This window comes from Myripristis murdjan, chromosome 7, assembly GCF_902150065.1.
Source record: "Myripristis murdjan chromosome 7, fMyrMur1.1, whole genome shotgun sequence".
In the NCBI taxonomy this organism is placed as follows: Eukaryota; Metazoa; Chordata; class Actinopteri; order Holocentriformes; family Holocentridae; genus Myripristis; species Myripristis murdjan.
The window spans coordinates 27967474-27990457 of record NC_043986.1 but is presented as its reverse complement, the minus strand read 5'-3'; the positions used below and the strand labels follow the sequence as shown (position 1 = coordinate 27990457).

General features: G+C 41.9%; 1 protein-coding gene across 1 annotated transcript in view; it reads left to right on the top strand.

The window, feature by feature from the left end:
* The window catches only part of ntsr1 (neurotensin receptor 1 (high affinity)), a 43323-nt gene that overhangs the window by 7797 nt on the left and 12542 nt on the right, over positions 1 to 22984 (top strand). The window contains exon 2 of the mRNA XM_030056210.1: positions 15497 to 15698. Within this exon, the coding sequence (XP_029912070.1) occupies positions 15497 to 15698 (202 nt within the window). The remainder of the gene's footprint in view (positions 1 to 15496; positions 15699 to 22984) is intronic.

Genomic DNA, 22984 nt, shown 5'->3' with positions numbered 1-22984 from the left:
ACAGTCTTGACCAAAGCCAAAGCAGAGGAGAGAGAGAGAGCGAGAGCCTGAAAATTCAATGTAAACTTGTAACAGTAGGCCGAATATTTGCATTTTCTACAAAGTTTGTGTGTTAAAATGAGCAGAACTGCAGTTTTTCTGTCTTATCACTGTGGTTGTAGCAGCAGAGCTTTCCTGGAGAGGAGAGACAGGAACACAGCTGGCTAAAACCATGACAGATGGACAGTCACAGCAGGGACACATGATTGATAATTACATGTAAATTACATGTAAATTAAGTCATTTACTGCCTCACCAACTAAAAATGTACAAGTTGTTTGGCACCTTCAATCCTCAGGCCAGCTTCAAAATGCAAGTGGTGGTTCTTGGTAACAAAAATTACAATTGGGCCGGTTCTGGTCTAACTATTTTAAAGGCCGCTCATGGCCTCTGTGTCATGCCGGTGGTATTGTTACTTCAAACTTCAGTTCAAGTTAAACTTTATTACTCAAGAAGGAAATTCACTTCATAGTACCACGTGAGAAGAATAATCATGTTGGAAATGTTTTTTTTCCCATCAGCCTCTCTCTTCCACTTTCTCTTGTCCTCAGTCTTCTCTCTCTTGAGAAAGCCAATAGATCATACATGCTGTTCAAGCTGGAAGAACAGTGTGCTCTTTCTCTTTTGTGCTGCAAAGCGATCTTTCAACTTTCTGCTGTAGCGCAATCCACTGGTTTCCCTGACTCTGGAAATCTTTTCAGCTACAGTCTCGTTTATTTGCAGAAGCTATACAAAGGTCTCAGAGTAGACTGTGGTATTGATTGACTGATGTTTTTCTAAAGATTATTTTTTGGGCGTTTCTGTTTTAGTAGAGAGAAATTTATACAGAGAGAATTTATTTAGAGAGAAAGAGGATCGACGCAGCAAAGAGAGGGGATGACATGCACATTGTTTCACTAAAAATAAGGGATTGAACATCACCGAAACAAAGAAAAAAAAAATTTTTGACACTCTATTCAGTCTCCGTTCTTTTGATAGCTCCACTTCCAGCAGATGACCTTGTGCAGTCTGCTACTGGTTAACAGCGAGAGGATGAAGGTTGTGCAGGGAAGTTTAACTGCATCACACTGAAGGATGGAGCTGCAGCCAGCCCACGCTGAGTAAATGAAAACACATTGTGTGGAGATGGCCGTAAAAAGGTACCCCCTATCTGGCAAGAAACTTCACCTCAGCACATAATTGTCTGAAATAGCGTCCAGTTGTCTTGAAGCTTCTGTTGAAACCCAGCATTACCTTCCACTGATCTGACTTGCAACTGTCTCAGCTGGATTCACATGGAGAGACTTTCAGGCCTGTTTCAAACATCCTCCCCAGGCTATATCCAGTGCACTCTATCGTCTGCAAAGGAATACATCCAGACCCCGCTGGCTCCTAGACAGGACAGATCCTCTCTTATGTTTACATCCCCGCAGCAGCAGCAGAAGGACGGAGGTGAAAAATGGAGCTCGGGCCTCCGAGGCAAAATCCCTACCAGCCTAGTTATTACCAAGTGGAGGAGTGTGGAGCTTGGATTTGCCCAGTCCAGTTTACCTGAGTTGAACCAGGTCCAAACAAGCAACTATTAGTTTGTGTGCTTGTGCATTTGTGCCAGATGTCTTCTCAAGGAAAGGAAGATGAGGAAATTGAGGACTTTTTTCTCTCCTTCTACACTTTTGCAAGTGACAAGGGTGAGCTTGGCGTTAAAGTAATTATACAGAGCCTTTTTGCCACAGTCTGTTGCTGATTGAAGGAACACTGTTGTGATTCAATCTGTACCCAGTTAATGAACACTTTTATATTTGCTGTTCTGATCACGTCTGGTAGGTCTCTCCTGTGTAAAATCCTCTGAGACACAGAGAGTGATGCGTTTTACATTTTCATCAATCGAGCCAGTGCGTAATTGTGCTGTGTAGTTAACATGAGCAGCAATATCAAAACCTATACAGAGACGAAGCCAAGCAGTGGCCACGGTTTCTGTGAGACAGACAAAACGAGTGCAGTACAGTTTTTTGTCCATCGGAGGCAGTGCTGAGCACTTGCCAAAAAGAGCAGACTGTATGGTGGTCAGTGGGGGTCAACGCTATAAAATGAGCACTACATTGGATTCCAAATATTTACCAGTAATTGTACTATCACTGTAAATGTTACACAGCCCAATATTTATAATGACAACATCATTTTAAGCACATGTGAAATTAATGGTTGTAAAATGATGACAATTTGAGAACATTTCCACTAGCACTGAAGCTATGTGCCATTGACTGGCTGCATAACTCGCTTTTTAATAGTTCCAGTGAAATTACCAGACCAGCATCTGGTCCCCTTGACCGCTGTTCATCTGACTCTGTTTAGCTCTACATCGCCCCCTGGAGGTGGCCTTACATTCTTGTAGGTGGAGTAATTCTCAACACAGATGATCTGAGGCAACATTCACAGTGGCTGAAAAGACAAAAGAAAGAGCGCCACCTAGAGAAAGTTGTACAATGGGAAATCTAAGGGGAAAAAACAGTGTCACAGTGCTGGGCACACAGTGCTGTGACAAAAAACAAACAAACAAACAAAAAAACACCAAAGATGTCACCAAAATAAAAAGAAAACAACAATCTCAGTAACTACTTTAAGATGAGAATCTGAAAGGTAGGGACTCATAATGAGAGGATTTTGGTTTTAGCAGAGGCTTAGCAGATCTGTGTTAAATCACTGTTGAATTCCTGTTAAATAGTAGATGTACGTTCCAAGCCACTTGAGAGCCTTACTCAGATACCCCAAGTGTGTGGACACAAACATGAAACTAGACTGCTGCCGGTATTAGTAATTGTCTCTCTGCAGCCATATGCAGGTATTAAACATCATGTGGTATGCAGCTTGCGCAGAACTCTTTGTCCAAACAATGTCAAATGATGCAAATATTTGGATTAATCCCAGGAGTACGCAGCATCGCTGTCTGTGTGGATATGAATAGTAAAGCAGCAGGTCAGCAGTGGGTTTCAGAGGGTTATGGTATTATTATTGTATGATTATTTCAGAGTTATAATTCTAATCCTTTGTCATGGTAATTGGTACTTGACATTTTGATATTTTTCTACTGAATACATATTTAAAAGAGGGAATGCAGTCCATCATCTTCCCAGTCTCATCATCTTTTTCCTTTGTTTTTTTCCTAAACCTTTTGAAAAAATTACAATTAGATTACAATCAGAAAACCCTTTGTTGTTTAAAGGTGCATTTTGTAAAATTGTCTTGCGACAGTTGAAGTGAGGACCATTTAGACCCTGATTACAACTGAGTTATGAAAAGCAGGAAAATGTGATGGTTAAATCTACACATACTCATCAGCTTACTCACTTATAAGTTATGTGCTTATTCGTTTTTTCTAAACGATCCTCACGTCCAATCAACAACCAGTTTTACATTTTTTGTTCCCCAGTGAAACATTCAAGTGCCAGTCAAAATGAAAAAGGACTTCTTGGGTTCAGCATTACATTTAATTTCATTTTTTAAAATCTTTTTTTTGCTTCTTGCTGGGAGAATAAACACAAGCACACATGCAAAATAAATGCTGCTGGATCACAATTCATGTTCATTGTGTGCAAGGCTGCAAACATTATTAAAATCCCCACGCTTCATGCGTTTCCAGCCACTGATGATGAATGAAAGAAAGTGATGCCAAAATCCACATACTTAAAAGAGATTCTCAAAATGGCCAAACTCATCATCAAGACACTAATAAACTTTGAATAATAATCTTAATATCTCTCACCTTCACTAGTCCTTTTATGCTTTTAGACTTAGTGTTAATCAATGACGTTCTAATCTTAGAGAGGCAATATTTTAAGCAAATCGACATGGACATAAGAGCAGAGGTGAGCCGGCGTGCTGCTCAGCTGGCGTGGTGCAGTGTGTGAACACACAGGACGGACAGGAAATGTATTTGCACGGTAACAGATACAGACAGCGAGATGAAATTGAAGGAGCGCGACGCGATCTGAGAATATCTATTATTGCCAGTGAGAAAACGGGTTGAAGCGGAGTGAACATGTCAGCGGCACCACTTTAGTTAATCTAATGCTTTTCGTCTTCCATTTCAGATAAAGTGGCTTTATGCTGCACCTCCCTGTTTGGCACAATCATTTTATTACTTTGCCACATCCATTGCAGTGATTGTACGTGCACACGCAAGTGGAAGAGAAGGGCGGCAGTGACAACAAAGAGAGCGAGATGGAAGATGGAGAGCCAGTGTTACGAATTATGTAACCATGGAGATCTTGTACAGATACATGAACGTAAACATAAACAGGATACTGCATTCCTGAAGGGCTCTCAGCATGTTTAATGGTCTTGCAGAAAAATCGCTGCCGTCACTGAAATTGCGTTACCGCGCCGTGGCGTTACAGAGTCCAGAAACAATGTGACAGGATGACAAAATGTGCAATGGCAGTCTAAGCAGGATACTATATGAGCTTTTGGTAAACAACATTAATCATAAAAAAGATATTTCAGCTGAATGTTACTATAGAACAGGGCAGAAGCAGAACTATACTTATGGACACTTGTATTTTCCTTTTGTAGTTTACTGACAAATTTAAAAAGATATAAACCCTAAAGATAACTCCAATACTGAGCTCACATATATTCCTCTACAGCTTTTTGGCATCACTTTTAGTAAATGATTTTGCAAATAGTGAGGCAGCACTAGAGTGATTTTATTAGGCATATAAGGCAGTTTTTCACCCAAATTACCTGCGTAAAGTCGTCCCAGGGATTACTTTTTAAGGAACTAAATCAGCCGGCTGACGTATGAAAAGCTGCTTTATCTTTAACCCACTTTAACCCTCTTTTTGACCGATTACTGACACTTTTTACAGTGTTTTTCTCCAGCGAGCAAATGTGTTTGTGTCTCTATAACCAGTTAAATCTCAGAAATTTAATGAACCAAGAATGTTTCCGTGTCGGCTCCATGTGAAGAAATCAGCGGTGTTTGTATGTACTGATTCATTGATTTTATTTCAGTGGCGAGCGAGGGGAGTCTCCCTGTAATGAAACAGACTGGGAGCCATGATCAATCAATGCAGACACGCTAATAAGTTCAAAACACATAGATTTGTGTGATATTTGTGTGATTTAAACAGCTGTCTGTGCAGATTAGGCCTCACTGGAAGACAGTCAGCATGGATTGGATGACAGAAATCTTACACGCCGCCCACGTCTCGCCTCCACCGGGGATTCTCGTAAGAGCATGAGCGTCTGTCACCACAGTAAATCATCTGCTGAGGGTTTGATGGAGATTTATTTGTGTTTTAGAATGTAACTGCTCCCAGACAGTCAGAAAGTAGCATTTTATTTCTCTCATTCACTGGCACCACAACACCACGCTGTCTGCTCTCAGCTCGATCGCCCCAGCTCTCTCTCGCTCTCTCTCTCTTTTTTTTTTTTTAATTTGGCATCTTTATAAAATGAGTCAGGAAGCTGACAGCAAAGCCTCTCTTTACCATTAATGTTATCAAACAAAGATATGAAGAAATGTCCACCCCTCATTGTAAACTGGTCTAAATTGATAGTAGAGTACTTCCTCGTGTTATGAAGGGGTACACAAGGTGAAGCAGCTGCACTTTGTGTGTTTGACCAATCAGCGACGGTCATCCCTGCAAGCCCTGCCCCCAAAATTCCTGAGCTATTGGAAAGTACAATGTCCCTAAGCAGGGACCTTCTGCTAAAGTTTGATGCTGGTCCCTGCAGTTGAAACACAGACAGCTCCTCAAAAAGTTCCTCGTCCCTGGGGAAAGGTCCTGGGGTTGAAACAGGGCTTAGATACATTTTCTGGTCCCGGATTTTGGCTGTAATCTAAATTTGATTCTGTGTCAAGCCATATAGGAATAATGCACCCAAAATACAAAAACAGGGAAAAAAATCACAACTTATCTCTAGTGTAATTTCCAGTTTGTAGCGATCCTCCCCGTCTCCATTCATCCTAATACAACAGAGCTGGTTGACTGTTGTCTTGTGGAGCTCAAACTGTCAAAGATTTACATGTAAAAACTCAACAGCAACTGCTCATTCCAAAAACAATGACATGGATACCTGGCCAACTGTATTTATTCATCCTGAATTCATACTTCTCAGTGGCGGACAGAAAAAGTTTGCCAGTTTTCTTCCAATGTGACATTATCTTTTTTGTGTTTTGGGTGAACTGTTCCTTTTAGGGACACCATACCCCAAACTTTCATTCATTGTCAACTGAACGGCCCCAGAAAGTGTTTCGATGTCACACACTCTTAACTTTCTTGTTTCAAGTTATGTTTGTCCCAAGCTCACAGATATATTAGAGCTGAGTTTTACGATGAATTTTTCTTTTAAAGCACTTTTTCTTTTTTCTTTTTTTTTTGTATTTCTCCCCATCAAGACTTGAACCAAAAGTCTCAGGACAAATGTTGTCTTCAAACTGAGGTAATAAAACCTAAAGTTTATAAAGTTTGTAATGGGTTGCATTGGCGATATACTCTGGCTGCGGGCAGAGAGAAGTTAAGTTAAAACAGCCAGCTGTAATAATGTGCCGCCACAACTGCCCGGGGCGCACAAAAAAAAAAAAAAAATATGAGAGAGAGAGGGAGAGAGAGAGAGAGAGAGAGAGAGAGAGAGCGAGAGAGAGAGAGAGGACAAGGAGGACAAATTATGGAAGGAGATGGGAGTTGGGAGCAGTGTCGGGGTTACGGTGGTACTTCAAAACATGTGAAACTAGCCATATTACTTTCTGTAAAGATTTTTCATCTTTTTATTAGTTACTTAGTAAAATTAGCATTCTTACTTTTATTTTATTGTTTCACCTTTGTCAGTTCAAAAGACAAAATCCTGCAAGATCCCATGCAGACAACATTGCTGCCAGTTGCAAAAAGAAAACACACTCAGACCTTGCGAGTGTGTGCAAAATAAATAAATAAATAAATAATAATAACGATAATAACAGGACAGCCCTGTTGCTTTGTGTATTGCACTTGGTCGGATGATGATGAGTAGCAGCAGGCGGCCGGCAAATGAGTTCTTTGTCAGAACAGTAAGCAACACATTGAGAAACTGAGTCACAAGTGCTTGAGTATAATTGGAAAACAGCAACACTTGGCCATCATGTGTTGCACCAGCATCACTGCCAGCACTATTCCTGGAGAAAATTCTCTTTTCTCTCTAATTATTTCCATATACAGGATGGCAGCACATGGTTGTTGGCTGGATTGTATTGTGGTTATTGTGCTCTGCATTGTTGGAGGTAACGAGTTACATAACTGGTAATATAATGACTGTGTGCATTAGAGAGTGGTGCACTTATTCATCCTCAAGCCCGGCTACAGTGTGATTCTTCTCTATCATTTCTGAGTGCCCGTGGCTTTCAGCATTAAGCAGCATTCACAATAATTTAGCCTACACATCAATATTTTGTTTTTCCAGAATGTCCAGTGCAAGCTTACAGGCATCAAGCGACCCAAGTCCATCCATTGATCCATTGATCCATCCATTTTCGATATTGCTTGTTGCTATGGAGGGCCATGGAGATAAGATTGTTAGTACAATACAATACAACACAACTCACCAATAGTGAAAGTAATATAACGAGCAGTAGGCAGTTTGAAGGGAGATGCCAGCTCGCTTGTTAGCAAAATAACCAAAAAACATCCCCACTGTGCACTCGCCACCTCCTCTCTCCAACCGCAATTATCTTGCAATCAGTGATGATTTTGGTAAGATATTAGGTACTCTCCCCGAGATTTTCTTGTTTTGTATCCCTGCACTGTGTGAGAGTCATGTTACAAAACAAGTGGGCCTACATGGAGGACACATGTCAGAGGCATAATAAGTCACTGGTTTTGAATGTTTGGCCTATTTACTACAGTTTACCCACATTTTACATTTTTATATTTTTCCAATCATGGTGTGTACTAAAGATTTCACAACATTTAATGAAAATGCCTCCGTTTTCAAACACCCACACCCATCATGTTTTGTTTCCGTGGCAAACAAAATTGTCGCCATTCTTAAAGCTCAGAACTGATTATTTGTTATGTTCAGCAAATGTTTCCTATGTTTTTCAACTATTTTCCGGCAAAAAACACGGTTTTACTCTAAGCATGCTTAATCACTGGTATGGTTCTTTAAAAAGTAACAAATCGCCCACTGACAGCAAGTTATTGTAGTCTAATCACATTACATTTAATGATGGTGGCCAATTTATCACAACTACAGGCTATAAAAAGTCACTGGGTGCCCCTCACCAGGGGCGCCGCCAGGAATTTTGGGCCCCATGAAAAAAAAAAAAAAAAAAAAAAAAAAAAAAAATATATATATATATATATATATATATATATATATATATATATATATATATATTTACTCGATGATGGTTTAATAATTTTATATTAGTTTTTACCTATTTTTTGGGGCCCCTGTCAGGCAAGGGCTCTTGGAATTGTCCTAACTTTTCCCCCATATACGGCGCCCCTGCCCCTCACACAAGGTACTCGCAAACAGTTCAGCACAGACTAGCTGGTTGATGAATATTTACACTGCCTGTTCCCTCCTGACAGCTCACAGGCATGAAAGCTGGTCTTTTCACACCGAACCAGACATCTAATATCTCTAGTGAGAGTCGTCAAAGCGATTGAGAGTGAAAGCTAAGCTCCGCGGGGGCGACTAAGAAAGACAGAGAGAAAGGTGTGAAGCTCCGTGGTCACAACACAGCAAAAGAGGCAGGTGCAGGTGGATGACGAGGCGTTTGGCCTCTACTCATTTTTCATGTGTGTGTTTGTGTGTCAGCTGTGCACATAAGTCTACATGTGTGCTTACATGCATGCCTCTTTGCGCTGTGACAAATCTCCATCCTAAGTCTCATATTCAGCATTAAAATCTTTTTTTTCTTATGTGAAATTGCACATCAGATGATGCATTTCCAATACATCAATAGGCTGAAACAAGGCACATTAACACAGATGAACGCACTAGTATGAACAGAGTAAAACTTGATTCAAGAAAAATCCTTATAATAAGTTGATTAGCATTGGAAGCAAGGGGAATTATCTCATCCCGCTTTTGCTTGTTTGAAGAAAAAACAAGATTTTTCACACTGAATAATGAGGATATTTTTTGTACTGTGTGTGTGTGTGCGCTTCTGTTTTCATATGCACATGTATACGCAATATGCCGGCACGTCTATGCGCAATATGCAAGTAATGGCATGCCAGCTGAAAGCCTGAGAAACATTGATAGCTCAGAAGGCCTGATGTCTGCCAGATTGACTGATAGAAATAGGACACGCATAAGAAAATGCAAACATTTACTAAGCCTGCCTGTCAGCCATCTGTCCAATGTAAGGAGAAAAATTACAAAAATTAAACAAAAATTGAAAAATCAGCCGCACATGAAGGCTGTGGTGGGAACGGTCGTGAACACCTCAAACTTATTAGCCCATGTCTCCAGTAATTGCTTGTTCTGGCACAGGCTCATTTATCTCCAGTCACCTGGGTCATGTTCTCTTCCTGCGTGATCTGCCCCGCTACGTACTGTACAACAACATTTATTAATCAGACTTCTCATTTCCCCTCATTTTTCAAGCCCCTGTCTGGCAAAAGAGCCGCTGCCTGAGAGTCTGTGCCATGTGTGCATACGTGGGCATGTATGAGAATGTGTGTGTGCAGCATTTGTGTGTGTGCATATATTGAGTAGAGGGCTATTTAGTTCCTAAAGGAGCTGTTAGTGTAACATAAGACAAAGCATGTTATTATGAAGGTATTACTGCACATGAGGACACAAGAGGAATTTTTATTGGTGCTGAATTAGCCTCTGGGGCGTTTCCTTATGCCGGAGGACCCAGGTGAGGGAGGATTTTATTTTCCTAGTTAGCTGCTGTGGTGAAAGAGATGCTCCAGGTGAACGTTCATGACCACAGGCAGGCAACCTCAGCGGTTCGACATGTGACTCAGCGCCGCATTAGCGCCCCTGTTTGTTTGCTGCAAGCTCTTCGCTCCTCACATGCCCCCTCAGCAGTCAGCTCACGTCTCAAGTTGCCGACTCTTTGGCTTCACACCCACGCCAGTTAAAATCTGTGTTTAGCGCCGTCTTAACACTGAATCCATTTAAATGCGCCTCCTCTCTGACAGTTTTGCAGAGAAGTGTTCTTTTAGCCACAAATAAACAGTGAATTAGCATCATAGTACCATGTAAAACTAGTCATCAAACACTGCACAGTGGTCACTGAACTGTGTTATTACTGTGTGTTTGCAGTCACACTTGCGTGCAGAAACACGCATTTGGAAAACCACCAGTGTCTGTTCAATTCCATGTTAAAATTTCACACATTTCAAAAGGGGATGAATCTAGATCCAGCAGCAAATCTGAATCTATGTCATAGATATTTAACATTCTCATTAACTGTGCAGATAGGTGGAAAATATTCTGGAGGTAGTGGCTTCATTGATATTCAAATATAATAGCTTCACACCTGATGCTTGATTTCTCCCCTTTTCACCCTTTCTCTCCCTCAAGTGTCTTTTCTATATGGTCTGATGTGGATCCCTTGGCTGCAATATGGATATGGAAAATGAACAAGGACATGTTGATATTAAAATCAATAAATAGTGATCTGGCTCTGAGGTTGATAAAGGATATTCTGAGAATGAACAATGACATTTCCATATAGTCCCCATAGTCACGTTAGAAAAACAAAAGTGATGAACACTGATTGTTTTACACTTGGTGACTGATGGTTGAATATTTATTTTGTTGCTATTTTGCATTTATTTAACTTTTTTGATTTTTTTAATTACAAAATAAAGTAAAAATCCTTATTTTCCAGGATATGATTTCATATAAGCTTCAGATCGTTACAGATTTTCACTCTCCACTCGACCAGCACAGCCTCCAGCACAAGTGTTGCTTTTTTCCCGTTGGTGGAAAGTTCGGACCACCAGAGCATGAATATAAATCTTTAAAGCAAGACTGGAATATTTACTCCGACTACATCATACCACATCAGATAGGCCTTCTGCAGTGAAATATTACTGCAGGGGTAGAGTTCAAGCTCATATTTCTTTTCATTTTGTGTTTTCCGGACTTTCTACCTCACTCTGCATAGTTTCATCCAGCACGGAGTCACTCGTGAGGCAGAAAGCTGCTGCTGTCAGGGCACACTTGACACACAAAAAAAATAATAATGAAAAAAAGTGATATGCTTTCATGTCCTGACCTCTTCCAGCACTCCCACCAGGGTCACATCATACTGGCTTTTGCCATTTTGCCCGTTCGAATGCAGCAAAGAACACCACAACACACACACACACACACACACACACATACACAGAACTGGCTGCAGCAGCTGAGTCACAGCCAGAGGACATCTACAATATCTCTAATGGTGGTAATGATGATGATACTGTGGCACTAATGGTCAGGCCTCATTGGCCAGCACGAGGATGCACTTGGCATTCAGGCAGTCCTCCAAAAACTCATAGCCTCTGACACTCATTTATACATCACATTACAGCCTCCAGTGTGACACAGCAGCCATCATGAATGAATTGGGGGTTTCCAACCAGAGCAACGGACCTAATATGAGCTCTTGAATTTTAATGCGGTTATAGAAATGCCCGCAATAACAAATGCCCAAGTGAATGTCAAAGGGCTTGTTAGCTGGCAATTCGAAAGAAAAAAAAAATGTTTTGCTCACTTTTTGGGGGCACGCAAATTAAACATGTTGGTGTTTGGCACAATAGGATGGCCTTGTAAGCCTCTTTGGGTGTCATAGAGTTGCACTGTAATTGCTGGCAGTCGACTGAAGTGAGGTCAACTGACAATAACTGTGGGGTAAGCAAGTCATTTGACTTTCTAGGACTAGGACTGTTCAGGAGCTGCTCCTGAATCGGTTCCAAATTGACAAGAAACAGGTTAGGATAAAAATGTCCTGTCTCTCTTCACTGTCTCTGTCACTGTCATAAAATAAAGCAGCAATGCCGGGAAAATTATCTTAAAAAAAAAAAGAAAAGAAAAGAAAAGAAAAAGAAATGCGAGTTTTAAGTCCTATAACAAATTTGTTATAAATGTGGCTATATTTCACCAAAAAGAGGAGCAGTGATGAAGTAAAATGTAGTCACTGTGAAAAAATATTATCATCTGGTGTCAGGGAGGAAGTGCGTCTAGCATGCTGATGCACATACACCAGCATGATGGAAACCTTAAAGAGTGCACAGTTTGTCCACACACACACACACACACTCACATGGGAACATGGCAACTATTTGAATTGTTTTCCTATGAGATGCTGGCTCAGAAAAAGGAGAGGAAAGAGTAAATTAACGTCACAGAGGGGTGAAAAGCTTTGTTGTGAAGGGATTACATTCCTTTATAGCTCTGTATTTTTGTGATTGCAAAATGTAAATTGACATTCTGTATGATATGATATTTATTTCAGGGCACTGACGACGACGCTAAATTGGTTTTGCTTTCAAATCATTTTGTTTCCTTTTTGTATTCAAAGAGAAGACCCAGGCTCAAGTCGGCAAGCACTGAAATATCCGGCCGCTGAAATGTCCTCCAGCTAAGGTTCTGATGTTGAACAGATGCTGATACAAAAGCCTGGACCCGTGTTGAAATGCTGTGTAAATACAATGCCAAAGTGAAATTAAGCAGGAAATGGACTCTTGCACGCATCACGGCTGATCGGCTATCAGCTGTTCCACACATTCAGCTGACAGCATCGGCACAGCTCACTGATCATCAGCTGATTGGCACCAGCGGCTCACTGACCGTCGGCTGATTGGCCACTGGCTGACCAGCTCGCTCCGTCTTTCCAAGCTGTCAGTTTGCGTCCTCGCTCTGCCGATCATCACACCAGAGTTGGTTGCTGAGGCTTCCTCCATCACGGCAACATCCTCCTGCTCATTTTCAAGCTTCTCTGGTTCGTGCTGGCTCTCTATGATTTATGTTCAAGCACAATGCTACTGCTTTCTCTGAATCCTGTACACCATCGTTCATATGATTGACTATACAGGGGAGTATTGATCCCAGCAGAGGGCCTCGTGCACAAAGCTCCCTGAGAAGCTCCTGAAAAGAGCAGAGCCTGACTCACTAAAAATAAAAAAACGCTACCATTTGCAGTAAGTGACAAAAATATCATGCAATCAACCAAGCATGGCAACCCACATTTTGAATGCCCCATTGAATTTATATATGCTTAACCATGGCGTGGATTCAGAGGATCTATTTTTTGGCCAGCACTATTAGGCACACTTTCTACTTATTGGGCACAGTTAGTGAGCAGCAAGAATATTCTTTTCTTTTAGGATTATTTTTGGGGTATTTCTGCTTTAATAGACAGTCACGGTGGAGAAAGAGCAGAAGGACAGGGCAGAGAGAGACATGCAGCGAGGGGTCTGGGGCGGATTTGAACTTAGCCTTGGTTTTATGTTGTGCATGCTCCACAGGTTTCTAAACCTCAACAGCCTGTGTACTCTATAGGTTAGGCTTTGTTGGCTTGCAAAAGCGGTATCTCATTAAAGTCTCATTAAAAAATATCGGTGTTCTCATTAGGGTGGGAAGCCATCAGGAACAGACCCACCATCCATTTTCAGTCCCACCCCACAGGTTAAGAAACCAGGTGATTTAGCGTGTGGCTGTAAATCCTGCTTGACTCGAAGTGAAATTAGAACAGTGTGATCTCAGCATTAGGAGGGTGTTACACTGTACACAGATAAAACCCTGCTCGCAGCTGTTATAAGAAAAGGGAGTGTCTCAAAATCCTGTACTCCTTATTGGTGTGACGTGAAACTTCTAATGGCAATTCAGACCTTAATTACTGGGATTTACATTAATTTACCTGCAACATGCAATGAAATGTGCAATAAAATGTCGAAATCAGCCACTTTAAAGTTGGCTACTTTACTTTTCCACTTCCATTTTCTCAATCTCCCTGCACTCCTCTTCTAATTATCCGCATTAACTGTGCAAGTTCTTGGCTTGCTTTCTCTAATTTGTGTTTTGTTTTCGCCCAAGATGGGATTTCATCTTTCACCCGTGCTGGGGTTTGCCTTGTTGTTTTTTGTTCTGTGCTCCTTTTCAACTTTAATCAGTCATCATTGCCTCGCCGGCAGGGGACCCTCACAAGTCACCCAGCCTGTTCATTAAATCCATTAACATTTTTCATCTGTGATTATCCCTCGAAATAACAACAGCTTTGTGCGTCTGTGCACGCCTGTGTCTGTGTGTGTCTGCATGCCTGTGTGTGTGTGTGTGTGTGTGTGTGTGTGTGTGCGAGGGTGGTGGAGAAAGAATGCTGGGGGGAAATGATGCAAAAGCTGTTTCAGTGAAATTAATTGAGTAAATATCTCCTCAAATGAACAGTGCACACATTCACCAAGCTCACACTCTCTCTGCCTCTCGCACTCTATACACTCAGATATACACACAGTCATATTTCATGCATCCAGGAGCTCCGTTCGGTAGTGATCTGTCACAAGTGGAGCTCGGCAGCACCTCCCTTGTCTCTCTCTCTTCTTTTCTTCTCTCCCATTACTCTCCTTTGCTCACTTTCCTCCCCCTCTCTTTCATGTTCTATCAACAGTGAGGCAGCTCAGTGTGAAGAAAATGATAAGGACAAAATTTTCCCTTCAGAATATGATCAAAGTTGGCACTCGCACAATGGAATTTCACTGAATATTTCTGGGCAACTTTTGAATTACATAAAAAAAGAACGCAAAGTCGTTCTATCTTTCATCACGGCTTTGAACAGATGCTTCGTACTGTATGTCCGCTGAGTTCATGTAATGAAAGAGCGGCTGCATTAAGTCGCTTGTTAAATCTTCTCTCTCTGTATGTGCCTCGCCTCGCTCTGTCCCAGCCTATATTCTCCCACCTCCATTCTCCTCATTTCCTCTTCCCCTTCTTTCCACATGATTTCCACCTGGCTCATTTTCCTCCTCATCTGTGGTCCTTCCCTAGCTCTCACTTGATATCCAGTTTCATCTCCCTCTCTGTCCGTCCCTAATCACTTTTCCCTGTCCCTCTTGCCATGATTTGTCATTTTGGTTCACTTGAAGTAACAATTTGTGACATTTTCATACACCGAATCACCTGAACCCCGTTCAAAAGCTATCACATTTGCTGTCCCAAACACCTGCAGCCAGACATATCCTCCCTGGGGAAAAAACTCACAGGAATTATTTCAGTGGGAACATCATTTTTCTCCAAATAAACAGAACAACTGGGTAAGCAGTAGCAGGAGCCACCATGGCTGGCAAGAGCAGACAACAAGCGGCGCCCAAAATCAAGTTCAGCAGAAGGCAAAAAGGCATCAAACAAAATGAGAAGCTGAAAAAATGAGATTACCATTTCAAAGTGCCTGAAAATCCTAAACCAGCATCAAGGGGGGTTGTAAAGGTTGCAGCTGAATGCACTTGAGAGGAGAAACGGCCCGCCCTGACCAGCCCTCTGCCTTCTGCCCAAACAGGTGAACGCATTCCTGTCCTTTGTGGTTCCCATGGCGGCCATATCGGTGCTGAACGGGGTCATAGCCAATCAGCTGCTGCGAATGTTCCGGGAGGCGGAGCAAGACAACCGCGTCTGCATCGTCGGAGGCAACCCCACCATGCTGAACGTCACCGTGGAGCCGAACCGCGCTCAGTCGCTGCGCCACGGCGTCCTGGTTCTCCGTAAGTTCAGTCTGCACACACACCAACACAGAGGGGATTCCATCAGTCAGATTGTCAAACTTTGCTTAACTCACAGGGGAACACCGGCCATCAAGATAACAAAGCTCAGCTACCATCAGCTGACATTAGATTCACGTCAGCACTCAGCTCCAAGCGACCACATGAGAATGATGTGTATGATAAGACAGAGAAGGCCCTTAAATCTTTGCTAAAAGTAGATAATGGATGATCAAATATGGTTCTCAGCACCACACAGTGTCTGAAACAGGAATGCCATACTGATGATATTTTGTCCGCTCTGTTTTCGCTTCTTTTTCACTTTTTTCCCCTCGTTTTCTGCTGTATCGCCGCTACGTTTCATTCACTAATCCCTTTTCTTGATTTTTGTCTTGGCCTCCCAGTCATAATGAACAAAAGCCCTCGCTCAGCGACCACAGCAACAGATTCAAACCAGAGGCACAAACACCTTCAGGACACCTGAGGGAATACTGAATATAAAATATAGTTTATCAAACATACATTTACATTTTTTATTGAACTTAATATTGCATAAAAAAATGGTGAAAAATGGTTTCACCACAATGACATGGCTACAGTCATCACGTATGAATAAAATTGGGCTCAGAGTCTCAGCTTCCCAGCCAAATCCAATATTTGCAACTCCAAGGCTGTTTAGGCCCCAGTCTGCACAAATTCACCATTTTACAACAGGACAAAATAACATATTTATACTGTATATAAAAACTGCATGGTCTGTGCCCCAAATTGCATGGGTTTACTTTAAGGTGGGCACGTCTGCAAAGGTGAGACCCGTGGGTGCCCAGAGAACCCGTTTTTATTCAGATATCTTTGTTGACAACCCATGACATACTTGACATCAGCAGATTCTTTACGTTGTCCAGTTTCAAATCACACCAGTATCTTCACTCCAGCTGTAAAACTGAAATTATTTCCTTTTGAGCAGCTCTGCTGTAGCTCTTCTGTTAAGAAACTACATTTTCAGTATAGCTGAAGTGTTTGAACACACACACACACACACACACACACACACACACACTTTGAAGATAAGAGGGCCCTTACACATCTATTCAGTCGCTCCATCAAGCTGTCAGTGATCTGTGATTCCCGCTGCAGCTGAGCACCAGAGTAGTAAGTTAATTCTCCACCCAGACATATTCATCTGTCTGTCCATATCTCTCCATCCTTTCATCCCTCCTCAGTCACAAGGGCAGAGCTTTAGTTTAAGAGCCATATTTAATGATAGAGTGATGATTCAAAAGATGGAAAAACCCTGTCAATGATCATCAAAGGCCCAAATAATTATCAATACTAATAAAAATGAACAGATTTATTTCCAGGGGAAAAAAATCCATCTTTTTCTCCATACAAGACTTGACCAGGGTGCCCCAGTGGCTCTCATGGTAGAGTACGTACCACATATTGTTATTGCAGTGCCTTGGGTTTGATTCCAGCTCGGGCCCTTTGCCACAAAGTCTTTTCCTATGTCTTTACTGTCACTTTCCAATAAAGCAGAAATGACAGAATATAACCTTAACAAAGACTTGATCTTTATCCTCCTCTCACATCAGTGTAATACAATATAATTAACTGAAAATTTCATATAATGAAAAACTAGACTGATGGTTATTCGGTAAATAATCTACATCCCTGGCCATATTTGAAAGTGAGTCACGGAGCGTAACTAAGAGGACTTAGGGCTCTATTTTGGCGACAGCCTTTGGCGAACTTGACTGGGAGGAGAGGTACAACCTACAACGAGGACACACACCCTTTGATTTGCTAAATGGTGGTGCCAATGGCTTTTTTGGACATAAAAAGTAACACTTCTGATTAATCAGCGGTGTGCAAACATGCATTTTGAGATGTGTCCGCAAGAGAGATGAAGGAGGAGTTTATTCTAATTATTATAATAGCTCCTTGCACCTGATTTACTCCAGGAAATATGGCTTATTTAACCACAAACTGCACACACTACTAACCACAGAGTGAAAACCTTTTGTAATTTAGGTATAAACTAAAAAAAATATTTCTAAATGTACCAGCAGCCTACTGATGTGTCCAAGGTCAATTCATGTGATGCGACTTACAAAGCATTTTACTCGTTAATCAGAGTTATTATAGGTATTACATTATTTCCTGGACACAAAGTATTTCATTTCATGAGGTGACTGACTCCAAGTTGTTATTGCATTGTGCTTGTTTTCACAGCTACAGTCACATAATTGGAGTAAAAGCCAGTAACTGCCACAGCTCTGCACACACTCCTTAGAAAAAGTGGAAAGCATGTAGCACATTTGTGGCTAACTTTGATCGTATGAGTGTGTTTCATAGAGGTTCTTCACAACTAAAAAATAAAATCCAATTTTTTTTTTCATTCATTCTACCTTTACATGCACACGTGGCAGTCGTTACAAGATCATCACTCCTTCAGCCAAACTTTCCCTGACTTGTGTTTGACTCTTGATCTGACGTCACTGAAACATTTCATGCTGGGTAACAGCTCTCCTAGTGCCAGAGTGATGAAATGTGTTTTCTCCTCCCAAGCTAATTGAATTTAAGGTGCTCTATGTTCTGAATCACCTGCCCAAGGACATCAGCTTCCTCTTTGGGAGTAGCTCTTCTGTCTGGACATCATGAAATTGTTGGAGTGCCACGGTGCAGAGTGCATTTCTCTGATTTGATTGGTTTTGATCCACCACACCTACTGAGAATGAATTCCTCCCGAAAGTGACCACACACCAGCACCACCTGGCAAACACATTAAGACGTGTTGGAAACCCCAAGAGCTCTGGTTTAAGAATGGGCTGCTTTGTCCATTATGACCGCTAGTTGCTCTCCGGCTTGTCAACATGGAAGATTGGATAGACACATTGTGACACGGTGGCCAGTCACTTCTTCGTTTTCCAGTTGAAAGAAAATGCTGTCTCAGTCATGAGTTGTATGATTTTTCCATGGTGCACCGCCATATGTCTCTCAAAACACTCAAGGCGAGTCAACAATGCGGTCACTGAATCTTGGCTCACATTTGATCTGCACAGCTTCGTTTGATAGAGCGACCCTCCAAACAGCCTCTTACAAGCATTTGGATTTAAATAGTGCGCACTCACAGGTAAACATGAATGTCCACAGGTTGCATGTTTACAGATTCATCCGTTCATTGAAACAAACCATGACAATCAGTCAATTCATTGCTGCACAGAGCTAAAATTACAGGTAGATGACACCGACACACTAATCGTCTAATCTGTGAAACCCTTCGAGTGCACTGTAATTCCTCCCTTTTTTCAACTGGCACACCGCCCACCGCTAGCCACAAAATGACCAGAAATCAGTTTCCAAGCCGTATCCACTTGTGATATGCACCACTGGTTCACATAGATTGATTCAAAGAGAGCCCATTATGTGTGTGTGTGTGTGTGTGAAAGAGAGAGTGTGTGCATGTGCATCGTATGTGTTCTGAATGAATGTGTACACGTGTGTTTGTCCACACGTACACTGGTGAGTAATGTATTTACTATGTGTCAGTGTGTTTGGACATCTATCTTTGAAACTGTAATCACTCACGGTAAAAATAACCTTTTTCACACCCCGCGCAGCCCTGAGCTAACACCGCCATTAGTCCTTGGCTACCAGTCGTTTCACACATGGACGTTAGAATGTGGGATTTCCCCGCTCGCAGCCCAGGGATTGCTATACACCACTCCCGATTCACGATATAGACCTGTATCCCTGAAAAATTAGGGTTAAGGTGCATAGTGTGGATCATTGTAAGAATAGAACAGTTTTGACAAGCAATCAAATGTTCATTATCCAATCAAAAGAGTGCCATTTTAATGTCAGGACATTGACTGTGCGCTTTGATTTTCCAGTGTGACTCCTTAACAAAGCATTAACAGTAAGTATGAAGTGAGGCTAACCTGAGGCTAAGGCATGCAAATATGAAAAGGGCTAATGATGTTTTTTTTTGTTTTTTTTTTCTGCATTTAGGTTTCAGTCTCCAAGCCAGTTTGACCTCTGTGGGTTTGAAACATTTTTCTCATTAGATTAAATGATTATTAATAGCAGTAACAATAGTAACATCTATGCTTTTCTCCCCCTGTCACTCAGTCATCCACATCAGGCAGCTCCCACTTTAAACTGCCTATTAACTGTAAACGCTTTGCTGCACAGTCGAGAGCTGTAGCCGCCAGATTTTTATGTTGTTGTTTTTTTTTTTCTGCTTGACACTGGCATTCATTCATGGTTTTCGAATAAAACACAAAATGCGTTTTTGTAATGATTCAGCGTTCATTATAATGACCTATGTTATCATATCACAGATTCAATGGAGGGCTTTATTGGATTAGGGTGAGCGTGGTCACCAGATGGGTCCAGTTTTGGTTCTAATACCCCGCAATCATGGCAGTCGTTACCCAGGCCGGTCCTGCTGCACTTTTGTGACAATCCAATTGCTTTGATAATGCCAGTCCATTTCAATCTATTATGGAAAAAGACTTTAAAATGATTTCTAATAATACTCTAACTGTGATCACACCACATTACCAAGATGTGATGTATAGGCATAATAAGCCTCAGGTTTTCTATTCATCAATTACGTCCCCTGCAGACCATGACGGCGACCAGAATGGAGCATAGATTCCCGTTCCAGCCCTCTCTCCACCTCCCTCCCTCCCTCCCTCTCTCTCTCTCTCTCTCTCTCTCAGATATTCCTGCTACACTTGTGTGTGTACGTGTGTCACCCTTGTAATGGCCCCAATTTGAGCCCAGGTTTCTCACAATCAGCCAGTCTTGCAGCTTTTTCCTAATTTGGCAATTCGGTGTCAGATGGGATTTTTGCAATTCATCACCTTCCCACAATAGAGATATAGCCAAGACTAATCACCTCTCGAATGAGTCTGTCCTGTGGAGCAGGGCAGGAGGGCCTGAACACTGGAGACCGGGCAGACAGGCTTGAATATATATAATATAACTGAATGTGGTGTGGCCTGCAAGGGGTAGGATATGAACGCCATTTAGGGAATTACACCCCAGGAAATGCAGTCTCAGTACTACTTCATTATGCACACAGGTAAGTGTAAAGACTCCAAGTCCAACCAAAAAAGTCAAACCCTAACCCAAAAAAGATTATACTGTAGGAACTGCTGAAGTTTTGGCACCAAACTACCTCCCTACAAAGGAGCAGTTTCTAAACCAATTCAGCCTAAACTCAGAGCAAAGGGGGCCAAACTAAACCAAATTATAACAAAGGCAAAACAACACGTGGCACACCTTCAAAGGGACGTCTTAAAAGACTTACAACATGATGTAAAAAATAATGCAAAAAAGCAAAATACCTTTGAGCACATGAAACACCACCTTGTAACAAGGGGCTCTGCAGTCCCTCTGGGCTGTGCTGTGACTGCCTTGGGACAGTCTTTAATGGACTCTCACTCCTGTTTGAGAACAATAATTACTCCACAGTGCTGGACCATAAAAGAATAAGACCAAAGTAAATATTCCCATTGCTTTGCGTCCTGCTCAAACAGAGAGGCAGGAGACTAGAGGCATTGAACTATTACTACTCCCTGTGATAAGAGGGGGGAGTTAGACCCAGGTGTGCCTCATGTTACTCACTAACTGGCAATTTGTCCCGGGACTTCCTACTTTCCTGGCAAATGTGCCATTATAATCGCAATCCACCAAGGTGCAAGAACACTTGGCTTTTTAAGGGAATGAGAGACGGCACTCTGTTTGGTTTATTACATGTTACACCCTAAACACAGACTAAGACTAAATACAGCCCTTTTGAACCATGCGCCTGGTGCCGCCCCCCTTTTTTCACTGTTAAAATAGCAAAAGTGAACGTGGACATGCCCTGAATGCACTTGCACCATGCTCTTCAGACCATACACTTAGATCATTAAAACAGAGCACTTTGATATAAGACACAGTCGGGAAACAGAAAATATAAACATGAGTCCGCAAGGAAAGCACAAATGTCCAAAAAAACACAGTCTCATGACAGAGTCTGTTTCTTGTAAACAGCTAGGTATTTCAAGAGATAATTGCTGCCTTTATCACCAAGGGTTTTCTTGTCATCACAGTCAACAGTGACACTTTTCACTCCTCTATAGCCAGCTCGACAGTATGATTTTTGGTTGTCCCAGATGATGACCAGTATTGAAAGAAACCTGGTGATGTCTTTGGTCATGGCTCCAAAACAGCAGTCCTGCATCGCTCTGTGAGAGGGGCTGCTGTCCTGGACTTGAGACCAAAGACAGCCTCGGAAAAAAATTGGACAGTTTGATAAATGTTGCTACAACCTACAGCACATCTACTAACCGCCCACTAGTAAAATGAGCAGAATGAAATGTTTGGGTTTCCAACAAATAATAAAATGACGAGTCCACACTCTCCTCTTCCACTTCTTCTTTGGTTTTTGTCCAAACACCTCAATGTCACTTTTGGATGGGCTCCATTCTTGCTTAGCTTCAGTTTGCTACTACAGTGGCGATGGATTACGCACACTGATGATGTTTTCTTGTGCATTGACTTGACTTGATGTTGTACCTAAGTTTATTTGACCCGTGTCGCAGTGTGGCCTGCAATAAAATTTAGGAGATTACTGAAGTCTCACAGTTGGTAGGTTGCACTATCAAACTTCATCACCGTTTTACACCTCTTGAGGAAACAAAACGTCTGTTTTACACTAAGCAGCGTGAGGATGAAAAGTGAATATACTGTGAAAATTTAAAGCCGGCTTCTGAGTAAAAACATACCCTTTTTTTTCAACAGCTATAATCATACAGGGAGACTGCCAAAGAGAGGAGTGCTTCATCCTCCTTAATTACTGTAGGACCCTGTGGACTCACTCCATTTGCCCAAATGAAATGAGTCTGGGTGTCAAGTGTGATTACTGGTAGGAGCTCTTCTCCACATACAGGAAAAAATGAATCAAAACGTTAACTTTAAACCACAGCGATCAAGTGCTTTGACCTTGCAGAGGCAGGGGGAGGGAGGTTGTGGGGACACTGAAATTCTCTAGCCCCCTCAATCTTCCTTTTTGCATTGAGACAGAGCTGCTTGCCATTGCGCTGCACCGTGGGACGGTACCAAATGTTTTATTAGAAAATGACACGGCAAAGTTTGCAGGTGGAGTTCAGACTGTGCTGGGTTTCAGTCATTACTAGAAGTCCATGATAAGACATATTAAAGCCATACATCTTCAAGAGAGGTGACGGTGGAAGGCTGTGGCGATGGTTTTGCAGAAGTCTTTTTGATAAATG